The sequence below is a fragment of the Mustela nigripes genome, chromosome 4 (assembly GCF_022355385.1).
Source record: "Mustela nigripes isolate SB6536 chromosome 4, MUSNIG.SB6536, whole genome shotgun sequence".
Lineage (NCBI taxonomy): Eukaryota > Metazoa > Chordata > Mammalia > Carnivora > Mustelidae > Mustela > Mustela nigripes.
Window position 1 is genome coordinate 96,207,464 of NC_081560.1, and position 27,871 is coordinate 96,235,334.

The 27,871-nt window shown below is 34.8% G+C and overlaps 1 protein-coding gene across 1 annotated transcript in view; it reads right to left on the minus strand.

Moving 5' to 3' along the window:
* Window positions 1-27,871, minus strand: part of ZPBP (zona pellucida binding protein) — a 108,716-nt gene that overhangs the window by 22,551 nt on the left and 58,294 nt on the right. The window contains exon 7 of the mRNA XM_059395779.1: window positions 12,925-13,102. Within this exon, the coding sequence (XP_059251762.1) occupies window positions 12,925-13,102 (178 nt within the window). The remainder of the gene's footprint in view (window positions 1-12,924; window positions 13,103-27,871) is intronic.

Genomic DNA, 27,871 nt, shown 5'->3' on the forward strand with positions numbered 1-27,871 from the left:
GATCATGACCCCAGCCGAAAGCAGCAGCTTAACCCACTGAACCACCCAGGCGCCCCATACAGGTCAGTTTTATGTATCAACTTGGCTAAGTAATACCTGCTAGTTATTTGGTCAAATGCTAATCTCGGCATTGCTGTGAAGGTATTGTGTAGATGTGGTTAACATTTATAATCAGTTGACTTTATTAAAGGTGATACCCTGATGGGACTGATCTACTCAGTTAAAAGGCCTAGGAGCAGAACTGAGGCTCCCCTTCCAGCAGGCCCACCCTATGGACTTTGAAATTGTTTAGCTAGCTATCAAAATCACATAAGCCAATTTCTTACAATAAATCTCTAAATATATAGTATATATTTTACTGATTCTATTTCTCTGATGGAACCTTGACTGATAAAACCTATTAACACTAACAAAAAGAAATCTTTATTACTTAATTGGCAATGTTAACATTAAGCAAACTACTAGTCAGAGGAAGACCATTATAAGGATTATTTTATAATGATAAGGGTGTTAACATAAACAGGAGGATATAATACCCTTAACCATTTATGCACAAAATGGCAGAACTTCAAGTGAAAAAAAAAAAAAAACCTGAAAGGAATATAAAAAGAAATACATAATTCATTCACTTTCATAAGAAAGGTACATACCCTTCTTGAAATTATTAATATAATAGACAGAAAGTCAGTAAGGATATAGGAAATTTAAATAACATTAACAACCAAACTGACCCATTCGATATTTACAGAACAGTCTACCCAATGAGGGAGAAATAATATATTTTGTTAAGATATTATTTATTTGAGAGAGTGAGTGAGAGAGAGAAAGAACAAGCAGGGGGAGAGGAAGCAGCAGACTCTGTGCTGAGCAGGGAGCCTGATGAGGGACTCAATCCCAGGACCCTGAGATCATGATCTGAGCTGAAGGCAGAAACTTGGTAACTAACTGAGCCACCCAGGTGCCCCATCTTAGCATGTACACGAGATCCTACATAGGACTATCAGCTGATTTCTCAGCAGAAACCTTGCAGGCCAGAAGAAAGTGGCATGATATACTTAAAGCGCTGAAGAAAAAAAATCCTATACCTGGTAATAATGCCCTTCAAAATTCTGGGAAAAATTAAGCTGTTCCCAGATAAAGAAAAGCTGAGGGAGTTCAAGATCACTATACCTGCCCTAAAATAAATGTAAAAGGGAGTCCTCCCAGTAGAAATGAAAAGAATGCTAGACAGTAACTCAAAGCCAGGTAACTATTAAAGATCTTTGGTAAGGTAAATATATGAGGAGTATAAATATGGGTATTAGTATTATTATTTAGATTTGTAACCACATTTTTGTTTTCCGAAGGATTTAGGAGACAAATGCATAAAAATAATTACAATTTCTGTTTTGGGGCACACAATATTAAAGATATAATTTGGGACACAAATAATTTAAAGGGAATGTAGAGCTTTTATATTTGAATAAATTTAAGTTTGTATCAGTTAACATTAGACTGTTAGAAAGTTAGGTTGTCATATGTCATCCCCATTATAACCAAAGAGAAAATAGTTTTGCTATACATACAAAGGAAACAAGAAGGTAATCAAAAAGTATCACTATAATAAATCAACTAAATAGAAAAGAAGGTATAAATGGAAGAAATAAGGAACAAAAAAGTTTTAAGAAGGGGCGCCTGGGTGGCTCAGTGGGTTAAAGCCTCTGCTCAGGTCATGATCTCAGAGTCCTGGGATTGAGCCCTGCATCGCATTGGGCTCTCTGCTCAGCAGGGAGCCTGTTTCCTCCTCTCTCTGCCTACTTGTGATCTCTGTCTGTCAAATAAATAAATAAAATCTTAAAAAAAAAAGTTTTAAGAAACACAGAAAACAAATAATAAAAAACCTGAGGTCCTTCCTTAAAAGGAATAAATTTAAATATAACTGGATTAACCTCTTTAATCAAAAGAGACCACATAGCAAATAATAAAAAATGATGTGACTACAGTTAACCATGAGAGACCCAAATGGACCTAAGATGCAGATAGGCTAAAAGTAAAAAACAAAACAAAAAACAAAACAAACAAACAAACAAAAAACAGAGAAAGTTACAACATGCAAATAAGAACCAAAAGAAAGTTGGGGTGGATACCTAATTATCAGACGAAATGGACTTTCAGACAAAAACTGTTACAAAATAAAAGGATGAGACATTACATATTGATGAAGGACAATTCAGTTCATCAACAAGACAGAGCAATTATAAACATGTATGCATCGCACCTAACAACAGAGTCCCAAAATATATACAGCAAAATAATAGAATTGAAAGGAAAAAGAGTTATTCAAAATAATGACTTGAAAACCCCACTTTTAACAGTTAACAACCAAACAAAATATCAATACAGGGCTTGAACAAAACTATAAACCAACAGGACTTAAGAGACATACACAGAAGCCTGCACTAGAATAGCTAGATAAACATTTTTATCAAAGGCACATGGGACATTCTATAGGACAGACCATAAGTTGGGCGACAAAAAAAGAAGTCAATACATTTTAAAAGATTGAAATCACTGAAGTATCTTTTCTAATCCCAAGAGAGTAAAGCTAGAAATGAATAAAGAATGAACAGTGGAAAATTCACAAATATTTGGAAATCAAACAATATATTCTTAAACAATCAATGTATTGATTAACAAACACAAAGTAAATAAATACTATGAGAGAAATAAAATTAAAAATACAATATACCAAAACTTATGGGATGCAGGAAAATATGTACTAAGAGTTTCATTTATACCCCCCAACACATACAACAAAAAAGAAGCAAGATCTCAAATTAATAAACAAGCTAAGGTATTAGGAAAAGTGGAACAAACTGAGCAGAAAGCAAACAGAATGAAGGAAATAATAAAGCTTAAAGGTGAGTATAATACATATATATATATATACTACATATAATATATACAATATGGAAAAATCAACAAAACCCAAAGTTGGTTCTTTTGAAAAGATCCACAAAATTGACAACTTCATGCAGACTAAGACTAAGTGAGAAAAGACTCAAGACACTAAAATCACAATACTAGTGAATGTAGGAACATTACTACTGATTTTTACATATTACATAAATTATATATGAATAACTATACACCAACAAACTGAATAACCTAGATGAAATGGGAAAATTTCTAGAAACACATGCTCCACTAAAAATGACACATAAAGAAATTAAAAATCTGAATAGATCTATAACTGAATATATAACTGGTAAGATATTGGATCAATAACCAAAAACCTTCCCATAAGGAATAGCCCAGGATTACACAGCTTCCCTGGTGAAATCTACTAAAGTTTACAAGAAGTAACACCTATTCTTTTTTCAAACTCATCCAGAAGTTTGCAGATGAAGGAAAACCCCCAGAGACTACCATTACCCTGATATCAAAATCAGACAGCACAAGAAAAATACAGTCCAATATCCCTTATGAGTATAGATGTAAAAATACTCAATGAAATACAAGGAACTAAATGCAGCAACATATTAAAGGATTATACACTATGACCAAGTGCGTTTTATTCCCAGAATGCAAGAATGATTCAACGTATGAAAATTTAATCAGTGGAATACACCAAATTAACAGAATAAAGGGAGAAAAAACCCCAACATATGCTCTTCTCAGCAGATACAGAAAAAACATCTTCCCAATGTCAACACTCATTCATGACAAAAATAATCAACTATGAATGGAAGAAAAGTTCCTAAACATGTTGAAAGCCATACATGAAAGACACACAGCTAACATCATATTCAACTATGAAAGATTGAAGCTTCATCCCCAAGATCAAAATCAACACAGATGTCTACATTTGCCATTCATACTCAACATATTGGATGTTCTAGACACAGTAACCTGGTAGGAAAAAGAAAAAAAAAAGGAATCTAACTGAAAGTGAAAAATAAAATTATTTCTGTACATAGATCTGATCTTATGACTCTAAAAATAACCCCTATGAGTCCAATAAACAAATTTAGCAAAGTTGCACCATATTAAGTCGATACACTCATTTCTAAAATCAACAATGAGCAATTCAAGAGGAAATTTTAAAAATCATTTACAATATCATCAAAAAGAATAAAATGTTCAGAAACAAATTTAAGCAAGAAGGTAAAAGATCTGTACAATGACAACTACACAACACTGCTGAAAGAAATTAAAGAAAACAAAAACTATTGGAAAGATCTGTATTATTGGATTAGATGACTTAATATCATTAAGGTTAATATTCTAATACTACTCAAATTAATCTATAGATTCAATGCAATCCCTATCAAATAAAACCCCAATTGTGTCAGTTTTTTTTTTTTTTTTTTCAGAACAAAACCAAACATCATCCTAAAATCCATACAGAAACTCAAGTATCTACAAGTAACTAGAAAATCTTGAAAAAGAAAGGGGAAATTGGAGGAATCCCATTTCTTGATTTCAAAACTTATTACAAAGCTGGAGTGTCTGGGTGGCTCATTTGGCTAAGTGTCTGACTCCTGATTTATGTTTGGGTCATGATCTCAAGAGTCCTAGGACAGAGCCCCGTGTTGGGTTCAACATGGGGCTCTGTACTGGGTGTGGAGCCCGCTTGGTATTCTCTCCCATAGCCCCTCTCCCTGCTTGATCTCTCTTTAAAAAAAAAAAAAAAAAAGAACAAATTAAAAAAATACCTTATCACCAAGCTATAGTTACCAAAACAGTGTGGCATAAACATGGGCACAAAGACCAATGGAAAAGAAGAGCAATCCCAGAAATAAACCCTCCCATACATGGTAAACTGATGTTTAACAAGAAAGCCAAGTTCATTCCATGGGTAAAGTATAGTCTTTTTAACAAACGATTCTGGGAAACTGAATACCCATATGCAAGTGAGTAACACTGGACCCTCACCTTACATCATCTACAAAAGTCAATTTCCAGAAGCCCTACCACGATATACCACTCCCCTGGAGATTAGGTTTCAGCCTATGAATTTTGGGGGGATACAAATATTGTCTACATCAATAAGTTTGGTGAAAGGTATCCCAAAAGCTTTGTACATTTTTCTAACTTTCCTGAAGCCTACTATTATAGCAAAACAAAAAGTTCTAAAACTATCAAGCACCTAGATATAAAAAGAAGCAAAATATTTGTAAGACCACTGAGAACAATTACAATGGGGAGACATTCACTAAAGATGTAAAGGAAGATTTTTAAATGAAGATTCATAAACATACCCATAAGCACACATGTATGCACACACACACATTAATTAACTGGAAGATACAGTATCGGTAGGGTGGCCATTCTCCCCAAATAGATTTATAGATTCAGTGAAGTCATGATCAAAATCCAATAGCCATTTTTGTAGAACTTGACAAACTGACTGAAAAATTTAAATGGAGGTACAATGGCCTCATGATGCAAAAGGACCTGCCTTATCAGAGATCAAAACTCATGAAGTTACACTAATTGGTGAAGAGATCGGTAAGTATTGTAACAAAACAAGAAGTGCTCAGAAACATATCTACCTATACAAATACAAGTGAGCACACAGCAAAGCATGAACTTCTCAATGAATGGGCCTGTGAAATTGGGCATTCTGTGAAATGAAATCAGATTGCTTTACATAATACAGTACTACTTTACATAATACAAAACAATCCAACTGAGAGATGCTATACCACCCACTTATGCTTAAACATAAGAGTCACACTTCATTCCTCTCAACTTCTCCAAGCTTTTACAATCCATGCATAATTTTTTTTTTCTTGTGCCTCTTAAACACACTAAACCTATCGCATTCTCTATGGTCATGGCCAATAGTACCTTATTAAGCAGGCCATGCTAAGTCTGGCCTTTGTATGTGTCTTCTCTCTGCAGGAAAACTCAGTTCACAGATCTCTGCATGATCTGCTTCTTATCACACGGGGCTGAACTCAAGAGTCACTTTTTGAGTGAAGCCTTCCCTGAAGTCCAATTAATGTAGACATTCAGTCCTCTGTCCAAACCCTACTTACTCTCCCTGATGGTCAGTCTCATTTGAACCCACAGCCTAGTGCATTTCCCTCCCTTCTCCTAGAACTGACATCAACAGACTCCGTCACACAGGTCCCTTCCCTTTGCGTCTGGCCAGAGAGGCTCCATTAGAGGACTGCAGTGCAGGGCATGTGTTCCCCTCTTGCTAGCTGTGGGTTCTCTGTAGTGACTGCCTCATCATATGCCCATAGCCTGCACCAGGCAGTCCATCTCTCCAGCACCAGCCCTTATAAGTTTCTGCACCTTCCTTCCTCCTCTTTATCCTTCAAAACTAGGGATGGAAAATGTTTAAAGCTGTTGTAGTCCTAGATGCCTCAACATACCTTACTGCCCCCCTTCACTCTGCCCAAACCTCTAACAATGGCACTTTCATTAAATGTTATTCAAAATACTAGTGAGTAGGCGTCTGTTTTCTGTTTGGACCCAACTGATAAACTACAGTATATCACATCACCTTGTTGAATGTTTTTCACTGGGCCTATCACCACATGTGATGATTTTATTCACTTCTCTCTTTATGAGTTGTTTGACCTGATGAATTTAAACATCAAGGAAGTAACTTTTTAGGTCATTCATCAATGTATCCCTAGGGCCTTACACTTAATAATAATAAGTACCATATACATATTACGAGATTCTAACACATTTCTGGTTGGATAAGGCATAAAATGATGCCATTATTGTAATAAAGGTATTTATGAGTTGCTGAAAGCTAAGCAGGAATTGGCTCATTGAAGGTACAGCAAGTTATGCTCTGAAGCCAGGGTTTTATTACCACAGGTTTGGAAGCGAAGAAATGAAGGGATTGCATGTGGAATTTAGAAGTACAAGTGAGAGTAATGCGAGGTGTGGACTGAAGAGACGAGGGATGGCAGTTAGGAGGAGAAGATGATTGTCTCAGGCACACACAGAAAATGGAATTCAAAGTAGATAATTATAATAGGAATAGAGACAGAGAAATAAATTCGGGAGAAAGACACAAAATAGAATTTAACTGTGGTGGGGGGCAGTGAAGGAGAAAGAAAGGAAGGAAAAGGGAAGAAAACCTCGTGGAATGTTGTTTGGTTCAGGAGCCTCGAGTGGGAGGGTGGGAGCCCCCGGAGCATGCAGTGACGTGAGTAACACAGGCCTTGCTTTACTTGGCCCTTAGGGTCTGCTTTTTACTCTTTGGGAAGTGATGCTCCGAGTCCAATAAAAGAAGTTCCAACAAGTCTGTAATTACACCTTTATTGTTGGAGAGGTTAAAATAGGGTAAAAGCTTTAATCTGAAATAAAATAACACACCAAAAAATATCCAAGTCAAAATGCTCACTTTCTAAAAGTAGTGCTCACATTTCTGTAAATTTGTATAAGGAATCACTGAAAATATATAAGTTGATTAAGTGTAATTATAAATCATCTTTAACATAGTAGTAAAAACAAAAAATAATCTAAAGGTCAACATAAACAAAATGCTAAAACAATTTTATTGTTAGCTGTTTCAAATAAATAAAACTAGTACAAAGACAGCAGAGTAATACAGAACTATAACTTAATAGAAAATAATTCATAATAATTTCATTATTCCCACTGAACCATCATTAATAGCTCTATTAAAATTATAAATTTATGAAGACAAAGATCAAGTGACACTACACAGAAATCATAAGTTTGAATCATTAGAGAAAAAAACTCCTTGCAATTTTAATTTTTTTTCTTCACAGCGCCTTTAACAATGGTGTTCAAGCTGAGGGAAAAATTTAATATTGTCACATTTTATAATGAAATATAACCCATGGAGAGAAAAAAACAAGATATAAATGTACAATATGACAAATATTTGCATAGAAACCAATCTAGAAACAGTGTAGGCTGTAACACAGAAAACTGGCATCTTCCCAAAATTCCTCCTGTGCCCCCACGAATCATACTCCCTTCCATCTCTCCAGAAGTCAACACTCCTCTGCTGTGTCTCATGAATGAATCTCTGTAACAGTGGTTAGCTATGCCTCAGTTGTAGGTTCTGTGGTAGTTAGCTTCCTTCCCAGGAGCTGCGTTTATAAAATGTATGCGAATGCTTGTGATCCCCACTCATTGACTGCCACTCTCGTGAAGCATTCCACTGTATGAACAGATCACTGTTTCTTCATATGCTTTACCATTAATGGACATTTGGGCTGCCTCTGGTTTGGGGCTATTACGAAATATACAAAGATGAGCTTTCCCTAAGAGCTGAATGCCAGTCACGCAGTGGGTGTACTGCGCATTTATTGCACTGCCAAGCTGTGTTCCAAAGTGGCAGGATCTCCATTCAGGCAGGCAGGGCGTAGCGGCTCCCCAGGGGCACTGCACCCTTTTCAACACCTAGTTGGTCACAACTGCTTACTTTCTGCCAATTTCACAGCTGTGGCAGTAGGATCTCATTCTGTTCTTAGTTCATATTTCTCTAGTTACATAAAGTTTGAACCTATTTTCACATATCCATTGATCATCTGGAATTAATCTTTTGTGAAGTAAACTTGTTAAATTTCCTATTTAAAAAAATTTTTTTTAAATTTTTTTACAGGTTCTTTATTTATATGCCCTGGGTACTAGTCTTTTGTTGGTTATGTCCACTACAAATAAATTTTCTCATTCTGTGGATTATCTTTTATCTCTCTGCACTGTCTTGATAAACAGAAATACTTAATTTAGTAGAAAAATTATCACTTATTAAAATTAGTGATTTAAAAAAAATAAAATAAATTAAAAAATAAAATTAGTGATTTTTTGTGCTTTTTTTCAGAAATTGTTTTTCTGATCCTAAAGACATGATGATATTTTCCTACATTATATTCTAAAATATTTACAGTTTTTCTTTATGTATTATGTCTACAACACCTCTGGAAGTGATTTTTGACTGGTTCCAATTTCACTGTTGTTCTATATGGCTTGGCATTCCAGTTTTACTTCTCTGACAATTTTTGGTTTTTGTATTTAAAACATGTTATTTATTAAGCATTCACAAATTTAGCAATATTATATTATTTTATCATCTTTGGTAGATTTATCCTTTTATCATACTGTAACGCCCTCTGTGTATACAGTGAGATTTCTTGCCTTCAACTGTTTTCTCAATATCAGTTTTTTCTTTTTAATCATTATTTTTCTTGGTTTTTGGATTTAAAATTAAAACAAAGGTTGAGGGTTTGCATGTCTAAGCAGAATAAATTTCAGAGTCTAAGAGCGCTTTTAGAAGCAACTATATCTATTAAACAATTCACTTTCACTGCATAATTAAAGTACATAAGGACTTTATTACTAAAATCACTTAACAAAATCTCAAGATGTTTAAATACTCTAACCTGTAACCTAGTTATTTCTGACCACTCACATAGACACTATACCACTATCAAAGATCTCCTTGCTTGATTCTTCCTGGGATTCCCCAAATTTGAATGTACAACAGCAAATCTTATCTATAAAGAAAGCAACAGAAATTAACAACACTGCATAAACTATTACTAAACTACACAATCAATCCTCAGAAGTCCGTGAAAAATAATGTTTCACTAGTAGAAGGGAAGTTTTATTATGTAGGTACTGCCTTACCAATGTTACTACTATTAAAGCACTTCCCTGAGGTATTACCAGACCAACACTAACAGGAAAGCACTTTACCAGCTGTTGCCATGCCCACACTAACACTCAGGAATCTCTAACCTCCACATGTATTAGAATCACCTAGAAAACTTGTTACAGATGTAGATGTCTGCTTCCCATACATTGATTTATTTTGACAAAAATCTTTGGGTATTTTTATTATATTATTATATTATATTAGTCTATTATATTAGACTTTTAAAACTACTGCAATAATTTAAAGAGGAAGAAAAAGAAGGTGAAGTGTGATTATTATGTCAAAAATGTTATTTAACATACAGGTGTTCTTTTTTTTGTTTATTTTTGAGGTGATAAGAATAAAATAAACATAAAAAACAAGATATACAGGTTTATATAGAAATAACAGAAACTACAGAAATTACCAGGAAATATTTCAGAATCTTATGTTTTAAAAAAAAATCAGAAAACAGTATAATACTCTAGCTGGTCTTTGGTTTTGTATTATGTTTAGGATACAATTAATGAAATTAAGAGACGTCTATGATTCACAATTTAATTAGAATCTTCTCTTTCAGGGCCAAAATGATTGACAAAATCATGCATATAATAAGCAATGCTAAATGTGAAATTAAAGAAGTATTTCACAGTGAAAATTAATTTAAAACGTTACAAAAATTAGAAAAATTCTACACAGGTAGAAATGTTAAGGCTCTACTAGTTTATAAGCAAGTAATCTTTATCTGTCATGGACAAGTAAAATTACATGAGTGAAATAAGACATCCAAAAGAAAAGACAACACCACTACTCACTTCGCCTACTGCTGAAAAAGTAAATAACCTTCTCTCACATAATGAACATTCCTGTCCTGACCAATCTCCTTTGTTAAACATAAACTCATGGTGTTTTCATTTTGGAAGTAAGTGGCTTTACAAAGTACCTCCTAGGTTTTATTTGCTCCTTCTAGTAGTCCATTTATACGCAAATGAAGTTCATTTAATACGTTAATTTTGTCCTGTAACCAGTGGCAAATATTTTATACTGCCTTCCAATTCAAAGAATGATTTAAATGTCTTTTTGGGTAGTAAAAGTTCTCTAAAAATTGAGTGATGGCCTCCTGTAAGATAGACAAAAACCACTGTGTAAGATAGACAAAAACCACTGTATATGATGGTCACATTAGACTTAACTGATTTCTGCTCAAAAAGCAAGTTCAGTCTCACTTCATTCGTCTAACAGACAATAACAACACAAAGAAGATTCTAAATTAAAATATTTACCATATGATGGCGTGAGATGAAATTTAGCAAATCTCTAGTTAATAAGTATACTGAGCAACGATAATTATCCCATAAAATTAAAAAAATAAATTTATTTCTGTCCTCTACTCAAAAGATGTGGCTCCTGCTGCCACATTAAAGTTGAGCTATTCCACTTTGCTCTCTAAACCCCACTAAGCCCGCAGCTCTTCTTTACTCCTCCTCTAGCCCAAATTATGCAAAACTCTCCCGGAAACCTGACACTCCTTCAGGCCCTACCCTGGAAAGTAAATGCTACCCCTGCACCTTCAAAGACAACAAGTCCAACATCGTTTCAAAGCAATATCTCAACCACATTCCCTGTGACCCAGGCCATCTGTAACTCAGTTTCCTTAATATTATCTCCTTTTCACGATCTTCCCTGCAGATTAGCAGACCTCTTGTTCCTTAACTGTTCCAAGGATGAATCTCTCCTGTCTCTAAACAGACAGAGGTGGGCAGAGACCATGTTTCTGGGAGAACAAAATAGTAGGCAGAAAATATTTTTGAGACTTGTAAGTTTCATTACATGCTCTGTCATCAGGAGTAAAATAACTGATGAATAACTTCATCAAACAGTACAGTGCATAACAAACCGAACGTTACAATTACATGGTAAAACAAGAAAATCTGGTAACTGTATTATTCTCCACAATTTTATAAATGCACAAAAATTTTAGTAATGAAATTTCTGTGCTTCTCAGAGAATCTTGTTATTTTATTTGAAAGAACTATGCTTAACTATTTCGAAACTTTTGGAATTAATGAGATACAAACATTAAACTTTTTAGTTTATCTTAGGTCTTTATTAAGTAAAAATATAAATTCATTTAATAGACAGTTAAACTACCAGGTTCTGGTTCACTGTTTGGTTTTCCAGGCTTTCTTCATCATTATCTGTGCTCTGAAGTGATATACATAATTACAGACCATGAAAATAGTTAAAATTGGCATATGTGTTTTGTTTGTTACATCTGTGTCATATTTCCTAAGATAAGTTTTCAAGTACATTTTTGTCAAATTTCATATCCTTTAACAAAAACTAACCAGAGAAAAAAACTAAAATACTGACAGAACTGAAGGAAAAAATAACACCAAAGTGAAATCTAGCCAATTAAATAAAGCAAAGCAAGAATATTTAGTGCTCTATTATATGAAAAGTATTTTGATCTAACTTAAGATTGTAGAAGGAGAGGGGAAAGGAACCATCAGAGAAGACTGAATGACAATGGTACTAATTTATTGATGTTGATATTAGAAAGCCTTTAAAACAAGATTTAGAGGGGGCGCAGGTTGGGGGATGGGGCAGCCAGGTGATGGGTATTAAGGAGGGCACATGTGGTGATGAGCACTGGCTGTTATGCGCAACTAATGAATCAATGAACACTACAAACTGAACACAATAAAATAAAATAAAATAAAACTGAAGATTATCTGCCTCATTCAACTTTTGAAAACAGAAATTCAAAGACACTGAATCCATGAATTAACTCATCCTAAACAGCCTCTATAGAACTCTGTTAACAGAAAAGACAGATGAAAGCCAGAGAGTGCTCACACTCCTTAGAGCTAGGATCAAAAGTCAGAAAAAACAATCAGTAATAGAACAATTCCTGTGCTTAATTTACAAAAAGGTAAAAATATATCTCCTCTAGACTATACAAATGTAAACTCGTCAATGACTGATTCTAAACAATAACATCACTACGCTCCTCCTAGGGTAAGTAGCTCTAAGTGACACAACTATTCTTTGAACTTCCTCCCAGACAACTGCCTAATGCTACCATCCCTTTACCATAATGTTATTACAAAGGCTGAAATCAAGCCAGCTTTTTTCCTTTTAGATCTTCAAATTCACATAGCCTTTTCAAACACTGCTTCAAATAGGCTAGAGATATATCTAAATGACAGTAAAAATAAATAATAGGCATTCACTTAGGCATCATGAAAAGAAGTTAGTTTTCATAAATATAAACCATGAAATTACAGTTCATTACATACCACAGCATTCAGGACATTTTGGATGTTTCAGGGTATTCATTCCATACCCTGGAAAGCAGCGATTAATCCAAACCATTTGGAGAGTACCTTCAATATAGTATATTTCAGGCAATGGCTCTGCACGTCTGCCTAGAACTTCTACTTGTTGATTAAAAAATCTCTCTATAAGATTTTTAGCCTAAAATTGAAATACAATATGAGAAAATTATTATCAGAAATAAATGTAATTTTAGAACAAATAAGGGTGCTTATGTACTTAGAAGCAGTGAAAACAAATTTTTGAGGTTCTTACTTATAGTCAATGGATATACATAACACATATAAAAATTAAAAGATTTCACCTATAAATATAAAATTTCCAAATGTACTTCAAATAAAACCCAAAGAAACCATTCAGATATATAACCAACATTTTGATCCCTTTGGATTTTGAATAATATATGGCATATGAGCAAAATCAAAATAGCTCTTTGAAATTAAACATACTCTAAGAAACATACTCCAACAATTGATGTATTTAAAAACATATACTTTAACTTTAAAAGCATATCCCCTAAAAAGGAATACCCTCCACTCTTTCCACAAAGAAAAATTAGGTTTAAAAATAAGAGGAAATACAGTAAATACTAAAATTTCCAGCTCTGTTCTTCCAAAATTAAATTTATAAACTAACTAAAGCATCACCCTGATCTATAACTAATTGCCTTTCTACTTGTAATAACTATTCTGACTTGACTCCTAAAATTAAGAGGCTTATGATTTTCAGTGTTAAAGTGTGAGGTAGGGTCATGAATTCAAACCCTCTATAAGCCAGTTAGTTCTCCTCAATTTTATTGTTCTAACTTCTAATGCAGTCAGGAACATGAATGAATGGACTCATGTCAGTCTGTAGCCACCAAAGGTGTACTTCAACTTACTGATTTCTTCAAATGTCTAACAAATTACATTCCTTGCATGAAAATTGTAAGTACAAATGTTTTTCAATACTATTGCATTTAAAGTATATATACAACTCTTATTCTATTAGTCAATTACTCACCAACTTTTTATAGTTTAAATGGTTTGCTTTTGCTTTTGATAAATCTTGGTAAATTTGTTGCTATTCATTTGGTCAAACACATAAATTTGGGTTAAGAAAGTGCTTAAGAATTAATTTGACATAAATCTGCTATCTAATTAACCATATTTAAATGCCAGACACAATTAAAAGTTTCAGAAGACACAATCATAATCACTCAGCTTCCTAATCCCACTTCCAAGGGGGGGTGGGTGGGAATCAACAATGCTAGATATGGGAAAACCTGATAGGAACAAAAATGATCATATAAATCAGATAACTATTTCTTATTTTACCTCTAAAAAAAATAAGGGATAGATCTCTTCTTTGACAAAAATAAAAATAAGGCAAAACATTCTTTATATTTAGTATGTTTATGGTTAGCATGGGGCTAATTATTTGTACCAGAGGGTGAAACTGACAAATTCTCTCAGCTGGGTAAGGATTACAGATTTTAATGTAAAACACTTTCAACCAATTTGGATGATGTAAGAACAAATCATAATTATAGAAACTTTCCATAAATTAATTATCTGGCCTAAGATATAAAGAATTAATCTGACTGAATAAACATCAGAGTTTCTAGCCCATGCTACTCCCCCCTTCACTACCCCCCAGAGTACTTCAAACAATGATTAAGCATCTATGGAAGGAACATATTCTACAGTGACTGGTCACTAATCAGAGGACTAGAACAAGAAGCCATTACTGTTTCAACAATGAGTAGTCTGTAAAATACATGAATTCTGTAAGAGAGAAGTTGAGTAGCTTATTTTAAATAACACAATCTGTTCCATTGACCATGCCAAGTTAGGTAGTGAATAAAGGTGATTGGAAAAGCGTTAATATTTATTGTACATTTGTCCAAAAGCTTAGAAAGCAGTAACTACTTAACATCATGGGAATTCTACAACAAGCAAAACATATCATACGTAATACAAGACCACAGTCCAACCAGAGCCCCACTATCCACTAGGGGAGAGCTAGTATCTACAGGTGTTACAGATATTACACCTGTAAGTTAGAGTCCTCTAGAAATCTTTGGTTAGAACCTATATTTGAAAATCTCTGTGGAAAATAACTATGATAATCAAATGGGGATAGAATTAAGAAATAAAGAAGACAGAAGCTTAAAGGTATCTTGGATAAAATGGAAATAACTGTGAGTTTGCATAAAAAAGACCAGTGATACCGGTGCTCTGGGAGCAAATGAAAGAATAGATATCATATCTCATATGAGAAGGTCCTAAAGGAGAACTATAAAAAAGTATTGTAAACAGAAACATAAAGCTGTCATTCTCATAGTGGAATCACTGTAACATGATACTATGTACACATGACAGTGAACTGGGCACAGAACTACTGAGATAAAGTTCAGTTTCTTTCCTTCTTTCTTTCTTTCTTTCTTTTTTTTTTTTTGGATAAAGCTCAATTTCAAATCAGAACCAAAGCCAACAGGAAGAAAATAAAAGCTTATGTAACAATTTAAATTCTATGAAAGTTGTAATCCATTCCAGAGATACATACTGAATCCTAGCACTTCAGAAGAGAAAATTTTAACTTTGTACTGTGGGGATTACTTCAATCCTGAAGCAAAAGACAAGAGAGTCCACTCTTCATTCAGCAATGTCACTGCAGTGGTGGTTGTTCCACAAGAATTGCAATGTGCACTAGAAAAACTAGGCTTTTAAGAAGAACACTAAAGGCAAACTATATGTTTTGAAATTATGAGAGATTTAAACAGTTATATTTAAAAACTTTAAAGTAGCATATTTCTAATTGAAAAAAGCAAGCCACAGGCAGTAGGAGTACAAAAATGACATTTAAAACTACAGGAAAAGATTTCCACTTCCAACCATATGGTACGGTAGATATCCTGAAAAAACCTCCTGCTACAAATCACCTCACTGAACATAAGAGGACTAAGACCTTGTGTCACTATATTTCAACAATGATAGGGAATGAGAACAGAAAGGAAAGAAGACAGGAAGAAAAAGAGTGAAAAAGAGAGAGAGAAAGAGAGGCTAAAGATGAGGAGAGAACTACAAATGTAATTGTAGCTAAATTCCTTATTCATTTGATACTAATTCTAGTATTCGAGGATGTTCCAATTTAGCATCCTCCAGAGTATTCTAATTTGCTAGCCTACAGAGATAAGGGGGAAAAGCCTTAAATCTGTTAAAAAAAAAAAAAAGACTAAGTAAAACAATGAATGAAGAAAAAACTTCAGCTACAAAGGGGAAATAATAAGAAAGCTTCTCTATCAAAGCTGGGGAAGGAAAAGGAAAAGGGCTGGAGTAGAACAATGGGGAAAGCAAAGACTTCTCTGTAAATTACTACATAATGATTTGCTTTCAAGAGGGAGGAAAATGGTGCTTGTACCCACTGGTCCAAAATCTAAGTGCACTGCTTTAGGGAAAAGAGGAAGATGACCTTTAGGGTAGCTGGCATGACTCTACAGCTATGGAGAAGGAGCAAAATCATAAAATACCTCCTTTAGAAGGGAGCTGGCACACAAAGTCCTAGCATTTCAGGACATTGCCCTGGAGAAAACGACTGAGTTGCTCTTAACACTTGCTATGGTTCTCAGCACCCAGCATGGCTCTACAGGATGGAAGAAGGAATACAACTCTTAGACATTCCCCCAGGAAAGAGCTAGAGAAACTAAGGAGGTGCTTCCAAATAAAAGGTTTGGGAAACTCCACCCTATCCCACAAAATCTCTACTCTGGCCATTCCCTCCTAAAGCAAGAACATGAAGATAGGAAGAAGTGACAATTTCTTTACATGTACAGACACCAAACAAGGTTACCAGGATCACAAAGAAATCATGGAAGTATGACAACAGAAACAAGCAAACTAAAAAAGCTCCAACAGCAGACTACAAGGATACAAAGATCTATGAACTGCCTAACAAAGAATTCAAAATAATCTTAAAGAAGCTCAGTAAGACACAAGAAAACACAGAGAGATAATAAACAAAATCAGGAAAACAACAAATGAACAAAATGAAAAGTCCAATAAAGAAATAAAAACCATAAAAAAAGGACCAAAGAAATTTTGGTGTGAAGAATATAATGACTGAACTGAAAAATTCAATTAAGAGTTTCAATTAAGCAGAAAAGAAATCCGTGAACTCAAAAGCAGATAATTTGAAATTATCCAGTCAGAGAAGAAAAAAGAAATAAAGCTGAAGAAAGCCTACAGGACATATTTGACACCAACCAAGTCAACACACACATTATGGAGATCCCGTAAGTAAGAAAAACACAAAGAAACAGAAAGCTAATTTGAAGAAATAATATCAAAGAATTTCCTAATCCCGGGAAAATAAACAGACATCCAGGTTCATGAAGCTTAAAGAATCGCAAATGAGTTGCACAAAGGACACCAAGAAACATTATGAATTAGGAAAGCAGCTGGAGAAAAGCAACCAATCAAATAAAGGATACACCCCGTCCTATGATACTATCAGCAGATTTCTCAGCAGAAACCTTGCAGGCCAGAAAAGTGTGTAATAATACACTTAAAGTGCAGAATGAAAAAGAACCTACCAATCAAGGATAGTACAGCCATCAAAACTGCCCTTTAAAAATGAAGGAGATGGGGAAGGAAGAAGAAGACGACAACAACGACTAAGAAGACGAAGAAGATGACCATGAAGAAGACAAAGACGAAGACAAAGAAAAAGATGAAGAAGACGACGAAGACAGACGAAGACGACAAGGAAGAAGATGACGACAATGAAGAAGACGAAGATGACGACGAAGACAAAGACAATGACGACAAAGAGGAAGAAGACAATGAAGACGATGAAGATAAAGACGAAGAAGATGAAGATGATAACGATGAAGACGAAGAAGACGAGGAAGAAGACGATGAAGACAAAGACGAAGATGATGATGAAGACAAAGATGATGACAAAGAGGAAGAAGACAATGAAGACAATGATGAAGACGAAGACGAAGATGAAGACGAAGAAGAAGAGGAGCTGAGATCTTCAGCCAGCAAACAAAAACCGAAGGAGTTTGATACGACCAGAAGCCCCAACATTTCAGTGAGAACAGTGCCTTACAAAAAGTGTTAAGGAGAATTCAACAAGATGAAATAAAAGGATGCTAAATAGCAACATTAAAAAAATGAAAGCATAGGGATGCCCGCGTGGCACATATGGTTAAGCATCCGACTCTTGGTTTGGGCTCAGGATGTAATCTCAGGGCATGGGATCAAGCCCCACATAGGGCTCTGTGCTCAGCACTATGTGCTTAAAAATTCTCTCTCTCTCTCCCTCACCCCATCTGCCCCTTATTCTCACACACTCACTCTCTAAGACAAATCTTTTAAAAAATGGAAGTATAAATCTCACTGGTAAATGTAAATATATACACAAATACAAAATAACATAACACTATAAGGGTGACACAGAAAATTTAATTAAAGCCAGAAAAAAAGTTAAAGACATAAGTATTAATAATAAACATAACTACAAAAACCTGTTAATGGATCCGCAATATAAAAGATGTGAACTGTGACATCAATAATGGAGTGTGGGGGGGGATAGAAAAATGTAGATTTTTTTCATGTACAGTTAAGTTATCCAGTTAAAATAGACTGTTATAAATCTAAGATTTATATATAAGCTTTATGATAACCACAAAGGAAATAGCTGAAGAAGGGAATCAAAGCATATCAATAATAAAAAAAAAAAAACCATCAAATAACAAAGGAAGTCAGCACCAAAGGACGACAGTAATGACCTATACAGCAGACAAAAAACAATTAACAAACTGGAAAGAGGAAGCCCTTACATGACAATAATTACTTTAACTATAAACAGATTAAAACCCCCAGTCAAAAAACACAGAGTGGCTTTATGGATAAAATAAGACCCAACTCGAAGCTGTGTACAAGAAAGCGATTTTAGATTTAAGGAAACTCATAGGCTAAAAGTGTAGAATGAAAAAAAAAAATCCATCGATGAAAACCAGGGCAAGGATGCCATACTTATATCTGGAAAAAATCACCTTGACACAAATAAAAAAAAATAGTCATAAAAAAAAGTAATTATATAATGATTAAAGAGTCAATTCAAAAGAATGATATAATAATTATAAATATATCTGCATCAAACATAGAATATATAAACATATAAAGCAAATACTGATAGAACTGAAGGAAAAAATAGCATCAATATAATAATACTAGGACACTTCAGTACTCCAACTGCAATAATGGACAGAACATTTAGACATAAAATCAATAAGGAACCACCAGACTTGAACAACACTATAAACCAAATGCACTTAACAGATATATGGAACTTTCCATAAACAGTCATGTTTATAAATACATAATTCTTAAGAGCTACAAGGTGAAAGTTACTCATTCTATCAATAAATGAATGGATAACAAAATGTGGCATTTATGTACAATGGAATGTTATGCAACCTTTTAAAAGGAAGAAACTTCTAAGACATGGTATAATATGGATAAACCTTGAGGACATTAAGCTAAGTGAAATAAGCCAATTACGAAATGGCAATTACTATATGATTCCATTTATATGAGACATGTAAAAGAGTCAAACTCAAAGAAACAAAAAGTTGAATGCTGGCTGCTAGCACCTAGAGAAGGAGGAAATTAGGAGTTAGCATGTCCTATCCACAACTGATGGAACTATTACATAGGAAAACGAGAAAGACTGTCAAATGATGTAAACAATGTTATCATAACCTAAATACCAAAAAAGAAACTCAACAAAAGCAATTTTTTTTTTTCCAAGTACTCAAACAATGCTTACCAAGACAGATCATGTTCTGGACCTTCCAATAAAGCTCACCAAATCGAAAAGAACTGAAATCAATGACACCCTTTGGGTAAACACCCAGCAGTGAGATTCCTAGATCATAGGGTTGTTCTATTTTTAACTTTTTGAGGAAACTACATAGTGTTTTCCAGAGCAGGTGTACCAGTTTGCATTCCTAACAACAGTGTAAGAGAGGTCCCCTTTCTCCACATCCTCGCCAATACCTGTTGGTTCCTGTGCTATTAATTTTGGCTGTTCTGACAGGTGTAAAGTGATATCCCATTGCAGTTTTGATTTATATTTCCCTGGTTTGCACCTTATTTGCATTTCCCCATAATCTGTGATTACAAAGATGTTGAGCATCTTTCCATGTGTTGGTTCACCATCTGTAGGTCTTCTTTGGAAAAATGTCTACTCATTTCTTCTGCCCATTTTTAAATTATATTATTTGTTTTCTGGATGCTGAGTTTTGTAAGTTTTTTATATATTTTGGATCCTAAACCTCTATCACATATGTGATTTGTAAATATCGTCTCCCATTCTGTCCTTTGTCTTCAGTTTTTTTGGTGTTTTCTTCACTGTGCAGGAGCTTTTTATTTTGATGAAGTCCTGATCATTTTTGCTTAGTTTCCCTTGCCTCAAGAGACATATTTAGTAAGAAGTTGCTGTGGCCAATGTCAAAGAGGTTATTGCTTGTGTTCTCCTCTAGGATTTTAATGGTTTCCTGTCCCACATTTAGGTCTTCCATCCATTCTGAGTTTATTTTTGTGTATTATGTGAGAAAGTGGTTCAGTTTCATTCTTCTGCAGGTTGCTGTCCAGTTTTTCCAACACCATTTATTGAAGGGACTATCTTTCTTCCATTGGATAGTCTTTCCTACTTTGTCAAGTTTTAACTGACCGTACAGTTGTAGGTCCATTTCTGGTTTTTCTATTCTGTTCCATTGATCTATGTGTCTGTTTTTGTGCCAGGACCACAGGTCATGATAACTACAGCTTTATAATAAAATTTGAATGTTGATGCCTCCAGTTTTGCTTTGTTTTGTTTTGGCTATTTGGTGTTTTCTTCAGTTCCATACAAATGTTAGGATTGTTTGTTCCAGCTCTGTGAAAAATGCTCATTGTATTTTGATAGGTATTGTATTAAATGTGTAGATTACATTAGGTAATATAGGTATCTTAATACTTGTTCTTCCAATCCATAAGCATGGAATAGTTGTCTGTTTATGTCATTTTCAGTTTCATTTATCTGTGTTTTTTATCTTACTTTATTTAAATTCAGTTAATTAACATATAGTGTATCATTAGTTTCAGATGTAGAGTTCAGTTATTCATCAATTGCATGTAATACCAGTGTTCATCAGATCACGTGCCCTCAATGTCCATCACCCAGTTATCCTATTCCCATCACCCAGCTTCCCTCCAACAACCCTCAGTATATTTTCTAAGAGTCTCTTATGGTTTGTCTCCCTCTCTGATGTCATCTTTATTTTTCCTTTCTTTCCCCTGTGATCCTGTTTTGTTTCTTAAATTTCACATATATTTTTCTTTCTCTGACTGACTTATTTCACTTAGCATAATACCCTCTAGTTCCATCCACATCATTGCAAATAGCAAGATTTCATTAGTTCTGATGGATGAGTGGCATTCCAGTGTGTGCCCCTTGTGTGCACGCATATCAAAAATGACCCTTTCCATTCACTACATTTGTATCTTTGGGGTAAATACCTAATAGTACAGTTGCTGGGTTGTAAGGCAGCTCTACCTTCAACTTTTTGAGGAAGCTCCATACTGTTTTCCAGAGAGGTATTCTACCACCCCTGCATTCTCACCAACAATGTTTTATAGTTTTCAGAGCACAGATCTTTTACCTCTTTGGTTAGGTTTATTCCTAAGTATATTATGGTTTTGGGTACAATCAGAAATGGGACTGATTCCTTGATTTCTCTTTCTGCAGCTTCCTTACTGTTATATAGAAATACAGATTTCTGTGTGTTGATTTTGTACCCTGTGATTTTATTGAATTTATGTATCAGTTTTAGCAATTTTTTTAGTGGAGTCTTTTGGATTTTCTGTACAGTTTATCATGTCATCTGCAAATAGTGAAAGGATACAAAAACACTGATTTAAAAGGATACATGCACTCCAATGTTTATAGCAGCATTATCAACAATAGTCAAATTATGGAAACAGTCCAAATGCCCATTGGCCAGATGAATGGATAAAGAAGATGTGGTATATATACACAATAGAATATTATTCAGCCATAAAAATGAATGAAATCTTCCCCTATGCAACAACATGAACAGAGCTATAGAATATTATACTAAACAAAATAAGTCAGAGAATACAAATACCATATGATTTCACTCATATGTGGCATTTAAGAAATAAAACGAAAGAGGGAGGCAAACCATAAGTGGCTTTAACTATAGCAAACAAACTGATGGTTGTTGGAGGGGAAGTGGGCAGTAGGGGAGGATAGGTTAGATAGGTGACAGGGATTAAAGAGGGCATGTATTACAATGAGCACTAGGTGTTATATATAAGTGATGAATGACTAAATTCTACTCCAGAAACCAACAAAACACTACAAATTAACTAACTACAATTTAAATAAAATCCTGGAAGAAAAGAAAGAAAATAAAACAAAGGAGTGAAGGAAAAAAAGAGAGAGAGGCAAGCCAAGAAACAAGACTCTTCACTAGAGTACACACTACTGGTTACCAGAGGGGTGGGGGGGGGCAGCGTGTAAGATGTGGGGAAAACAGGAGATGGGGAATTAGGAGTGCACTTCTCATGATGAGCACCAGGTGATATAGGGAAGTGTTGAATCACTAAGTTCTACACCTGAAATTAGTATTATACTGTATGTGAACTAATTGGAATTTAAATAAAAATTTAGAAAAATAAAATCAATGATATATGAAAATATGTGAGATGCAGCTAAAGCACTGCTGAGTGGAAATTTACAGCACAAACCTTTATATGAGGCAAGGAAATAAAAAAAAACACTAAACAAAGCCCCTATCTCAAGCAACTATAAAAAGAACCGGAAGACAAAAAAGAAAGAGAATAGAAAAAAGGAAATAAGATGGAAGTCAAATTTAATGGAACTGAAAACAGGAAAACAATAAAGTCAATATCACACAAAGCTAGTTTTTCATAAGATCAATAAAATTAATAAATTCTAGCAAGAGTGACAAAAATAACAGAGAAGACCAAACAGAACGATTAGCAATGAAATGGAGAGTATTACCAACAGGTGCTGAAGGTCAATAACAGAAAACTCCACAGGACTTTATCTTCAAGCATATGACAAATTAGAAATGGACCAATTCTTCAAACACTAGCAAGTTAAAAGTTCAACTACAATAAAAACAAATATTTAGGGGTGCCTGGGTGGCTTGGTCGGTTGAGTATCTGCCTTCAGCTCAGGTCATGATCCTGGAGTCCTGGGCAATCAATCCCTGTGTCAGGCTCCCAGCTAAGCAGGGAGCCTGCTTCTCCGTCTTCCTCTGTGATCTCTCTAACTCTCACTCTCTCTCAAATAAATAAAAATAATCTTTAAAGAAATAAAAACAAATATCTGAATAGTTCTGTAACTATTAAAGGAATTAAATATGTAAGAAAAAGCTCGGTAAATAAAAATCTCCCAGTTTCCCAAGAAAATTCTACCAAACATTTTAAAAACTAATGCTGAAGTTAAATCATCTCTTCCAGAAAACAGAAGAGATGGTAAAACTTCCCACTTTATTTTGTGAATCTAGTATTACCTAAAAACCAAAGCCAGTCAGAGTCTGTATCAAAGAACAACTAGGGACCAGTATCGTTCATGAACTCAACACAGTATGAACAAACTAAATCCAACCATGTCTAAGACATTTTCAGCATGACCATGTGGGATTTATTCCAGGTAGGCAAGGTCGCTTCATTATTTTAAAACCAATCAATGTCATCCACATATCCGCATATAAAAGAAGAAAAATCCTATGATCTCAAAAATTAACTCAGAAAAGCCTTAGACAACAGCCAATACTTATTATTAACAAAATCTCACCAAAATAAGATTACAGGGGAATTGTCTCAGAATTATTTACAAAAAGCATCTACAAAAAACCTACAGCAGACATAGTACTTCATGTGGAAAGATGAATGCTTTCTCCATAAGCTCAAAAAAAAGGAAAGGGTATCTACTCTCACGACCTATATTAAACACAGCATGGATGTTTTAGCCACTTCAGTAATTCAAAAAATCAGTAAAGACCCAAACATACAGATTGGAAAGGAAAAAATAAAACTGCCTCAATTAGGAAATGACATGACTGTCAGCAAAGAAAACCCCAAGGAATGTGAAACCTTCCACAATACAAAAAACCTCCTAGAGCTCTTATCTAAGTTCAGCAGGTACCTTAGAAACAAGGTAAACACGTGCTGATAAAAATGCATTACCATACACTGACGAAGAGCAAATTAAAATACAGATTACTTAATGCTGTTCCACAGAAAAGGAAACACTTAGTATAAACTTATTAAAATGTATAGGTTATGTATGCTAAAACATACAAAAAAGATGATTAAAAAAAATGTCGAAGACCTAAAATGATGTAGAGAGAGATCACGTCCATGGATTGGAAGAAAGAACACAGTAAAAGCTAAGTTATTCCCAATTTTATACAGAAGCACACATCAGAGATACTGTGGGTTTTGCCCCAACCACTACTCTAAAGCCAGTATCACAATAAACTGACTCAAATTTTTTGGTTTCCCCAGGCATACAAAAATTATATTTATGCAATCTTCTAGTCTATTAAGTGTGCAATGGCAGCAGTATGTCTAAACAAAACATTGTACAGATCTTAACTAAAAAATACTTTTTGCTAAACAATGCTAGCCATCATTTGAACTATCACGAAGTCCTATCTTTTTGCTGGTGAAGGCTCTGCCTCAATGTTGATGGCTGCTGACTAACCAGGGTGGTGGTGGCTGAAGGATGGTGTGGCCATGGCCATTTCTAAAGCTAAGATAACAGTGAACTTTGCCACGTCGATTGCTCTTGCTTTTGCGAATGCTTTCTCTGTAGCATGGGAGGCTGTTTGGTACAGCCTGTACCAAAGTTCTGTCTACCCACAGAACTTCTTCCGAAGTTGGAGTCTGTCCTCTCGAACTCCACCACCGCTGCTTTATCAGCTAAGTTCCTGCAATATTCTAAATCTGTTGTTGTCCCTTCAACGGTCTTCACAGAATCTCCACCAGGAGCGGATTCCATCTCACAAAACCAGTCTTTGCGGGTCCGTAAGAAGCAACTCCTCCTCCGCTCACGTTTGATCCTGAGACTGTAGCAATCCAGTCCCATCTTCAGGCTCCATATCCAGTTCCAGTTCTCTGGCTGCTTCCACCACATCTGCAGTGACTTCCTGCACTGAAGTCTGGAACCTTCAATTTGTAAAGAAGCGCAGTAGCTGTGAAGCGCAGTAAAGCAAGGCGTAATAAAATGAGGTATGCCTGTGCAGGACTGACTAACATAATTCCTACCAACATCCCAAAGGGTTTTGTAGACATACACAGACTTTTGCTAAAATTTATTTAATGATGCACAGATCCTAAAATAGATAACACAATCTTGCTAAGACAGGGATACAATGGGAAGAATAGTGGCCCATCATTAAGGCCACAGTAGATAAAACAGGGAGGTATTGAGAGAGGCATAAACACAAAGAAGGGAAAAGGATAAAGAACCCAGAAATAGAGCCACACAAATATTCTCAACTATAGTCGAACAAAAGAACTAAAGCTATTCAATGGAGAAAGGACAGCATTTTTAACAAAGGATGTTGGGAGAAATGTGACATCCACAGGCAAAACAGTAACAACAAAAATAGGCTGGTCCTAAATCTCATACATAAAGCAAAACTAACTCAAAATGATTGCAGATATCATCTGTATTGTAAAAACAAAAGAAAAAAATATGTAAAATGTAAAAAATAAAAAATAAAGAGTGGAAAATCTTCAGAATATAGGACTATACAGAGTTCTTAGGTTTGATCCAAAAAGGCACAACCTGTTAAAAAAAAAAAATGGAGATGCTTGACTTCATAAATATTAAAAACTTCTTTCCTTAAAAACCCTTGTGAAGAAGAAGAAAAGACAAGCTAAAATCCGGGAGAAAATATTTACAAACAACACATGAGAAAAACACTCAATCTAGAATATATAAAGAACCCTTTTCACTGAACATGAAATAAGCAAAAATTCCAATAGAAAATGAGCAGCAGATAGTTCATCAAAAGGATGTGCAGGTGGCAAATAAGCATAACAAAAAACGACCGACATCATTAGCAATTAGGGAAATGCAAATTAAAATCATAATGGGATATTACTAAATTACTTTTCCATGGGGGATAAAATAAACAATAGTTACAATACCACATGCCAATAAGAATGTGGAGAAATGACCACTCATACACCGCTGATGGAAATGTAAAATTAACTATAATATGATCCAGAATTAGTAAGCCAAAATGGTGAATTATTTTCACATGAAAACTTGTACACCAAAGTTCACAAAAGCTATAATTTTACCAGTCAAAAACTGGGATCAGTCCAGATGTCCTACAACAGATAAAAAGCTAAATGAGCTGTGGTATATGCACCATGGAACACTACGCAGTAATATAAAGGAACCAACATTGGTACATGCACCACCTTGGATATCCTGAGCGAAAAAAGCCAATCCCGTAAGGTTTCATTCTTTATGATTACTGAAACTTTAAAAATAGAGGACAGAATAGTGAATGTCAAGTGTTAAGGAAAGGGGGAGCAGGGGCAGAGTCAGGAAAGAGGTGGGCATGGCTTTAAAAAGCAAGAAGGGATCCTTGTGGGACTGCAACGGTCTGTATCCTGGACTATAGTGGTGTATACATGACTTAACACATAGAAACAAATATGCAAGACTGCAAACAAAGTTGCAAGACTGCAACTGTCTGTATCTGGACTACAGTGGTGGATACATGACTTAACACATAGAAACAAATTTGAGTAGACTGGCCAAGGCTAAATGAGAGCAGTGGATTTTAGCAATGTCAATATCTCTGCTTCTGATACTGTTCTTTATCAGTATGTTTGCAAGACGTTAGCAGTGGGAGAAACTGGGCAAAATGGACAAGGGATTCCCCTATAATATTTTTACAACTGTAGGTCTACTTAAAATTCTTAGTATTTCCACATAAAATAAAAAGATCTTAAAAAAACTGATGTATGAGTGTCCCTGTATAATTGTTACAATAATTTTAAAACAAAGCCACAAATTCTACAGCATGCATCTCATACGGTAATGGTGCTTGAACTTCCTTCTTTAAAGGAGGCAGACCTATGAATGCTTTGACCAAGATACTACAACACAGAAGATGCCAAATAACTCCCAAACTGAGTTAGAAAAGGCCTATGGTTTATGCTTTTCACTTCCTATGGCTTTCTTACAGTAGGTGACCCCCTGTCTCAGAAACAAACCATCTGCTATGAGAAGTTTAAACCACATGGATGTTTAAAAATATGGAGATGGTAGAGAATGGAGTGTGGGAGAGAAAAAAGAAAAATAGAATAAATCATAGCTTTAATTTTCCAAAAATTTGATGAAAAACATGAAATCATAGATTCAATAACCACAAACCAATCTCTCATAGACCACATACAAATAAGACCAAACCAAAGCATACCATAATCAAATTGCTAAGAACTAAAGACACAGAAAAAAAAAATACTGAAAGCAAAGAAAAAAACCAACACATTAAAACAACAACCTGTAGGGCCACCTCAGAGGCTCAGCTCAGTCAATTAAGTGTCTGACTTGGTTTCCATTCAGGTCATGATCTCAGGGTCATGAGATCTAGCTTCAGGTTGGGCTCCACACTGGGTGTGGTGCCTGCTTAAAATTCTCTCTCTCTCTCTCCCCCTCTCTCTCTGCTATTTCGCTTCCAACCCCTGCTCTCTCAAAAATAAATGTCAGTCTTTTAAAAAAATGTAAATAATGGACTTATCAGAAGCAACGGAGGCAAGAAGAGAGTGAAAAAGAACCTAAAATGTTGAA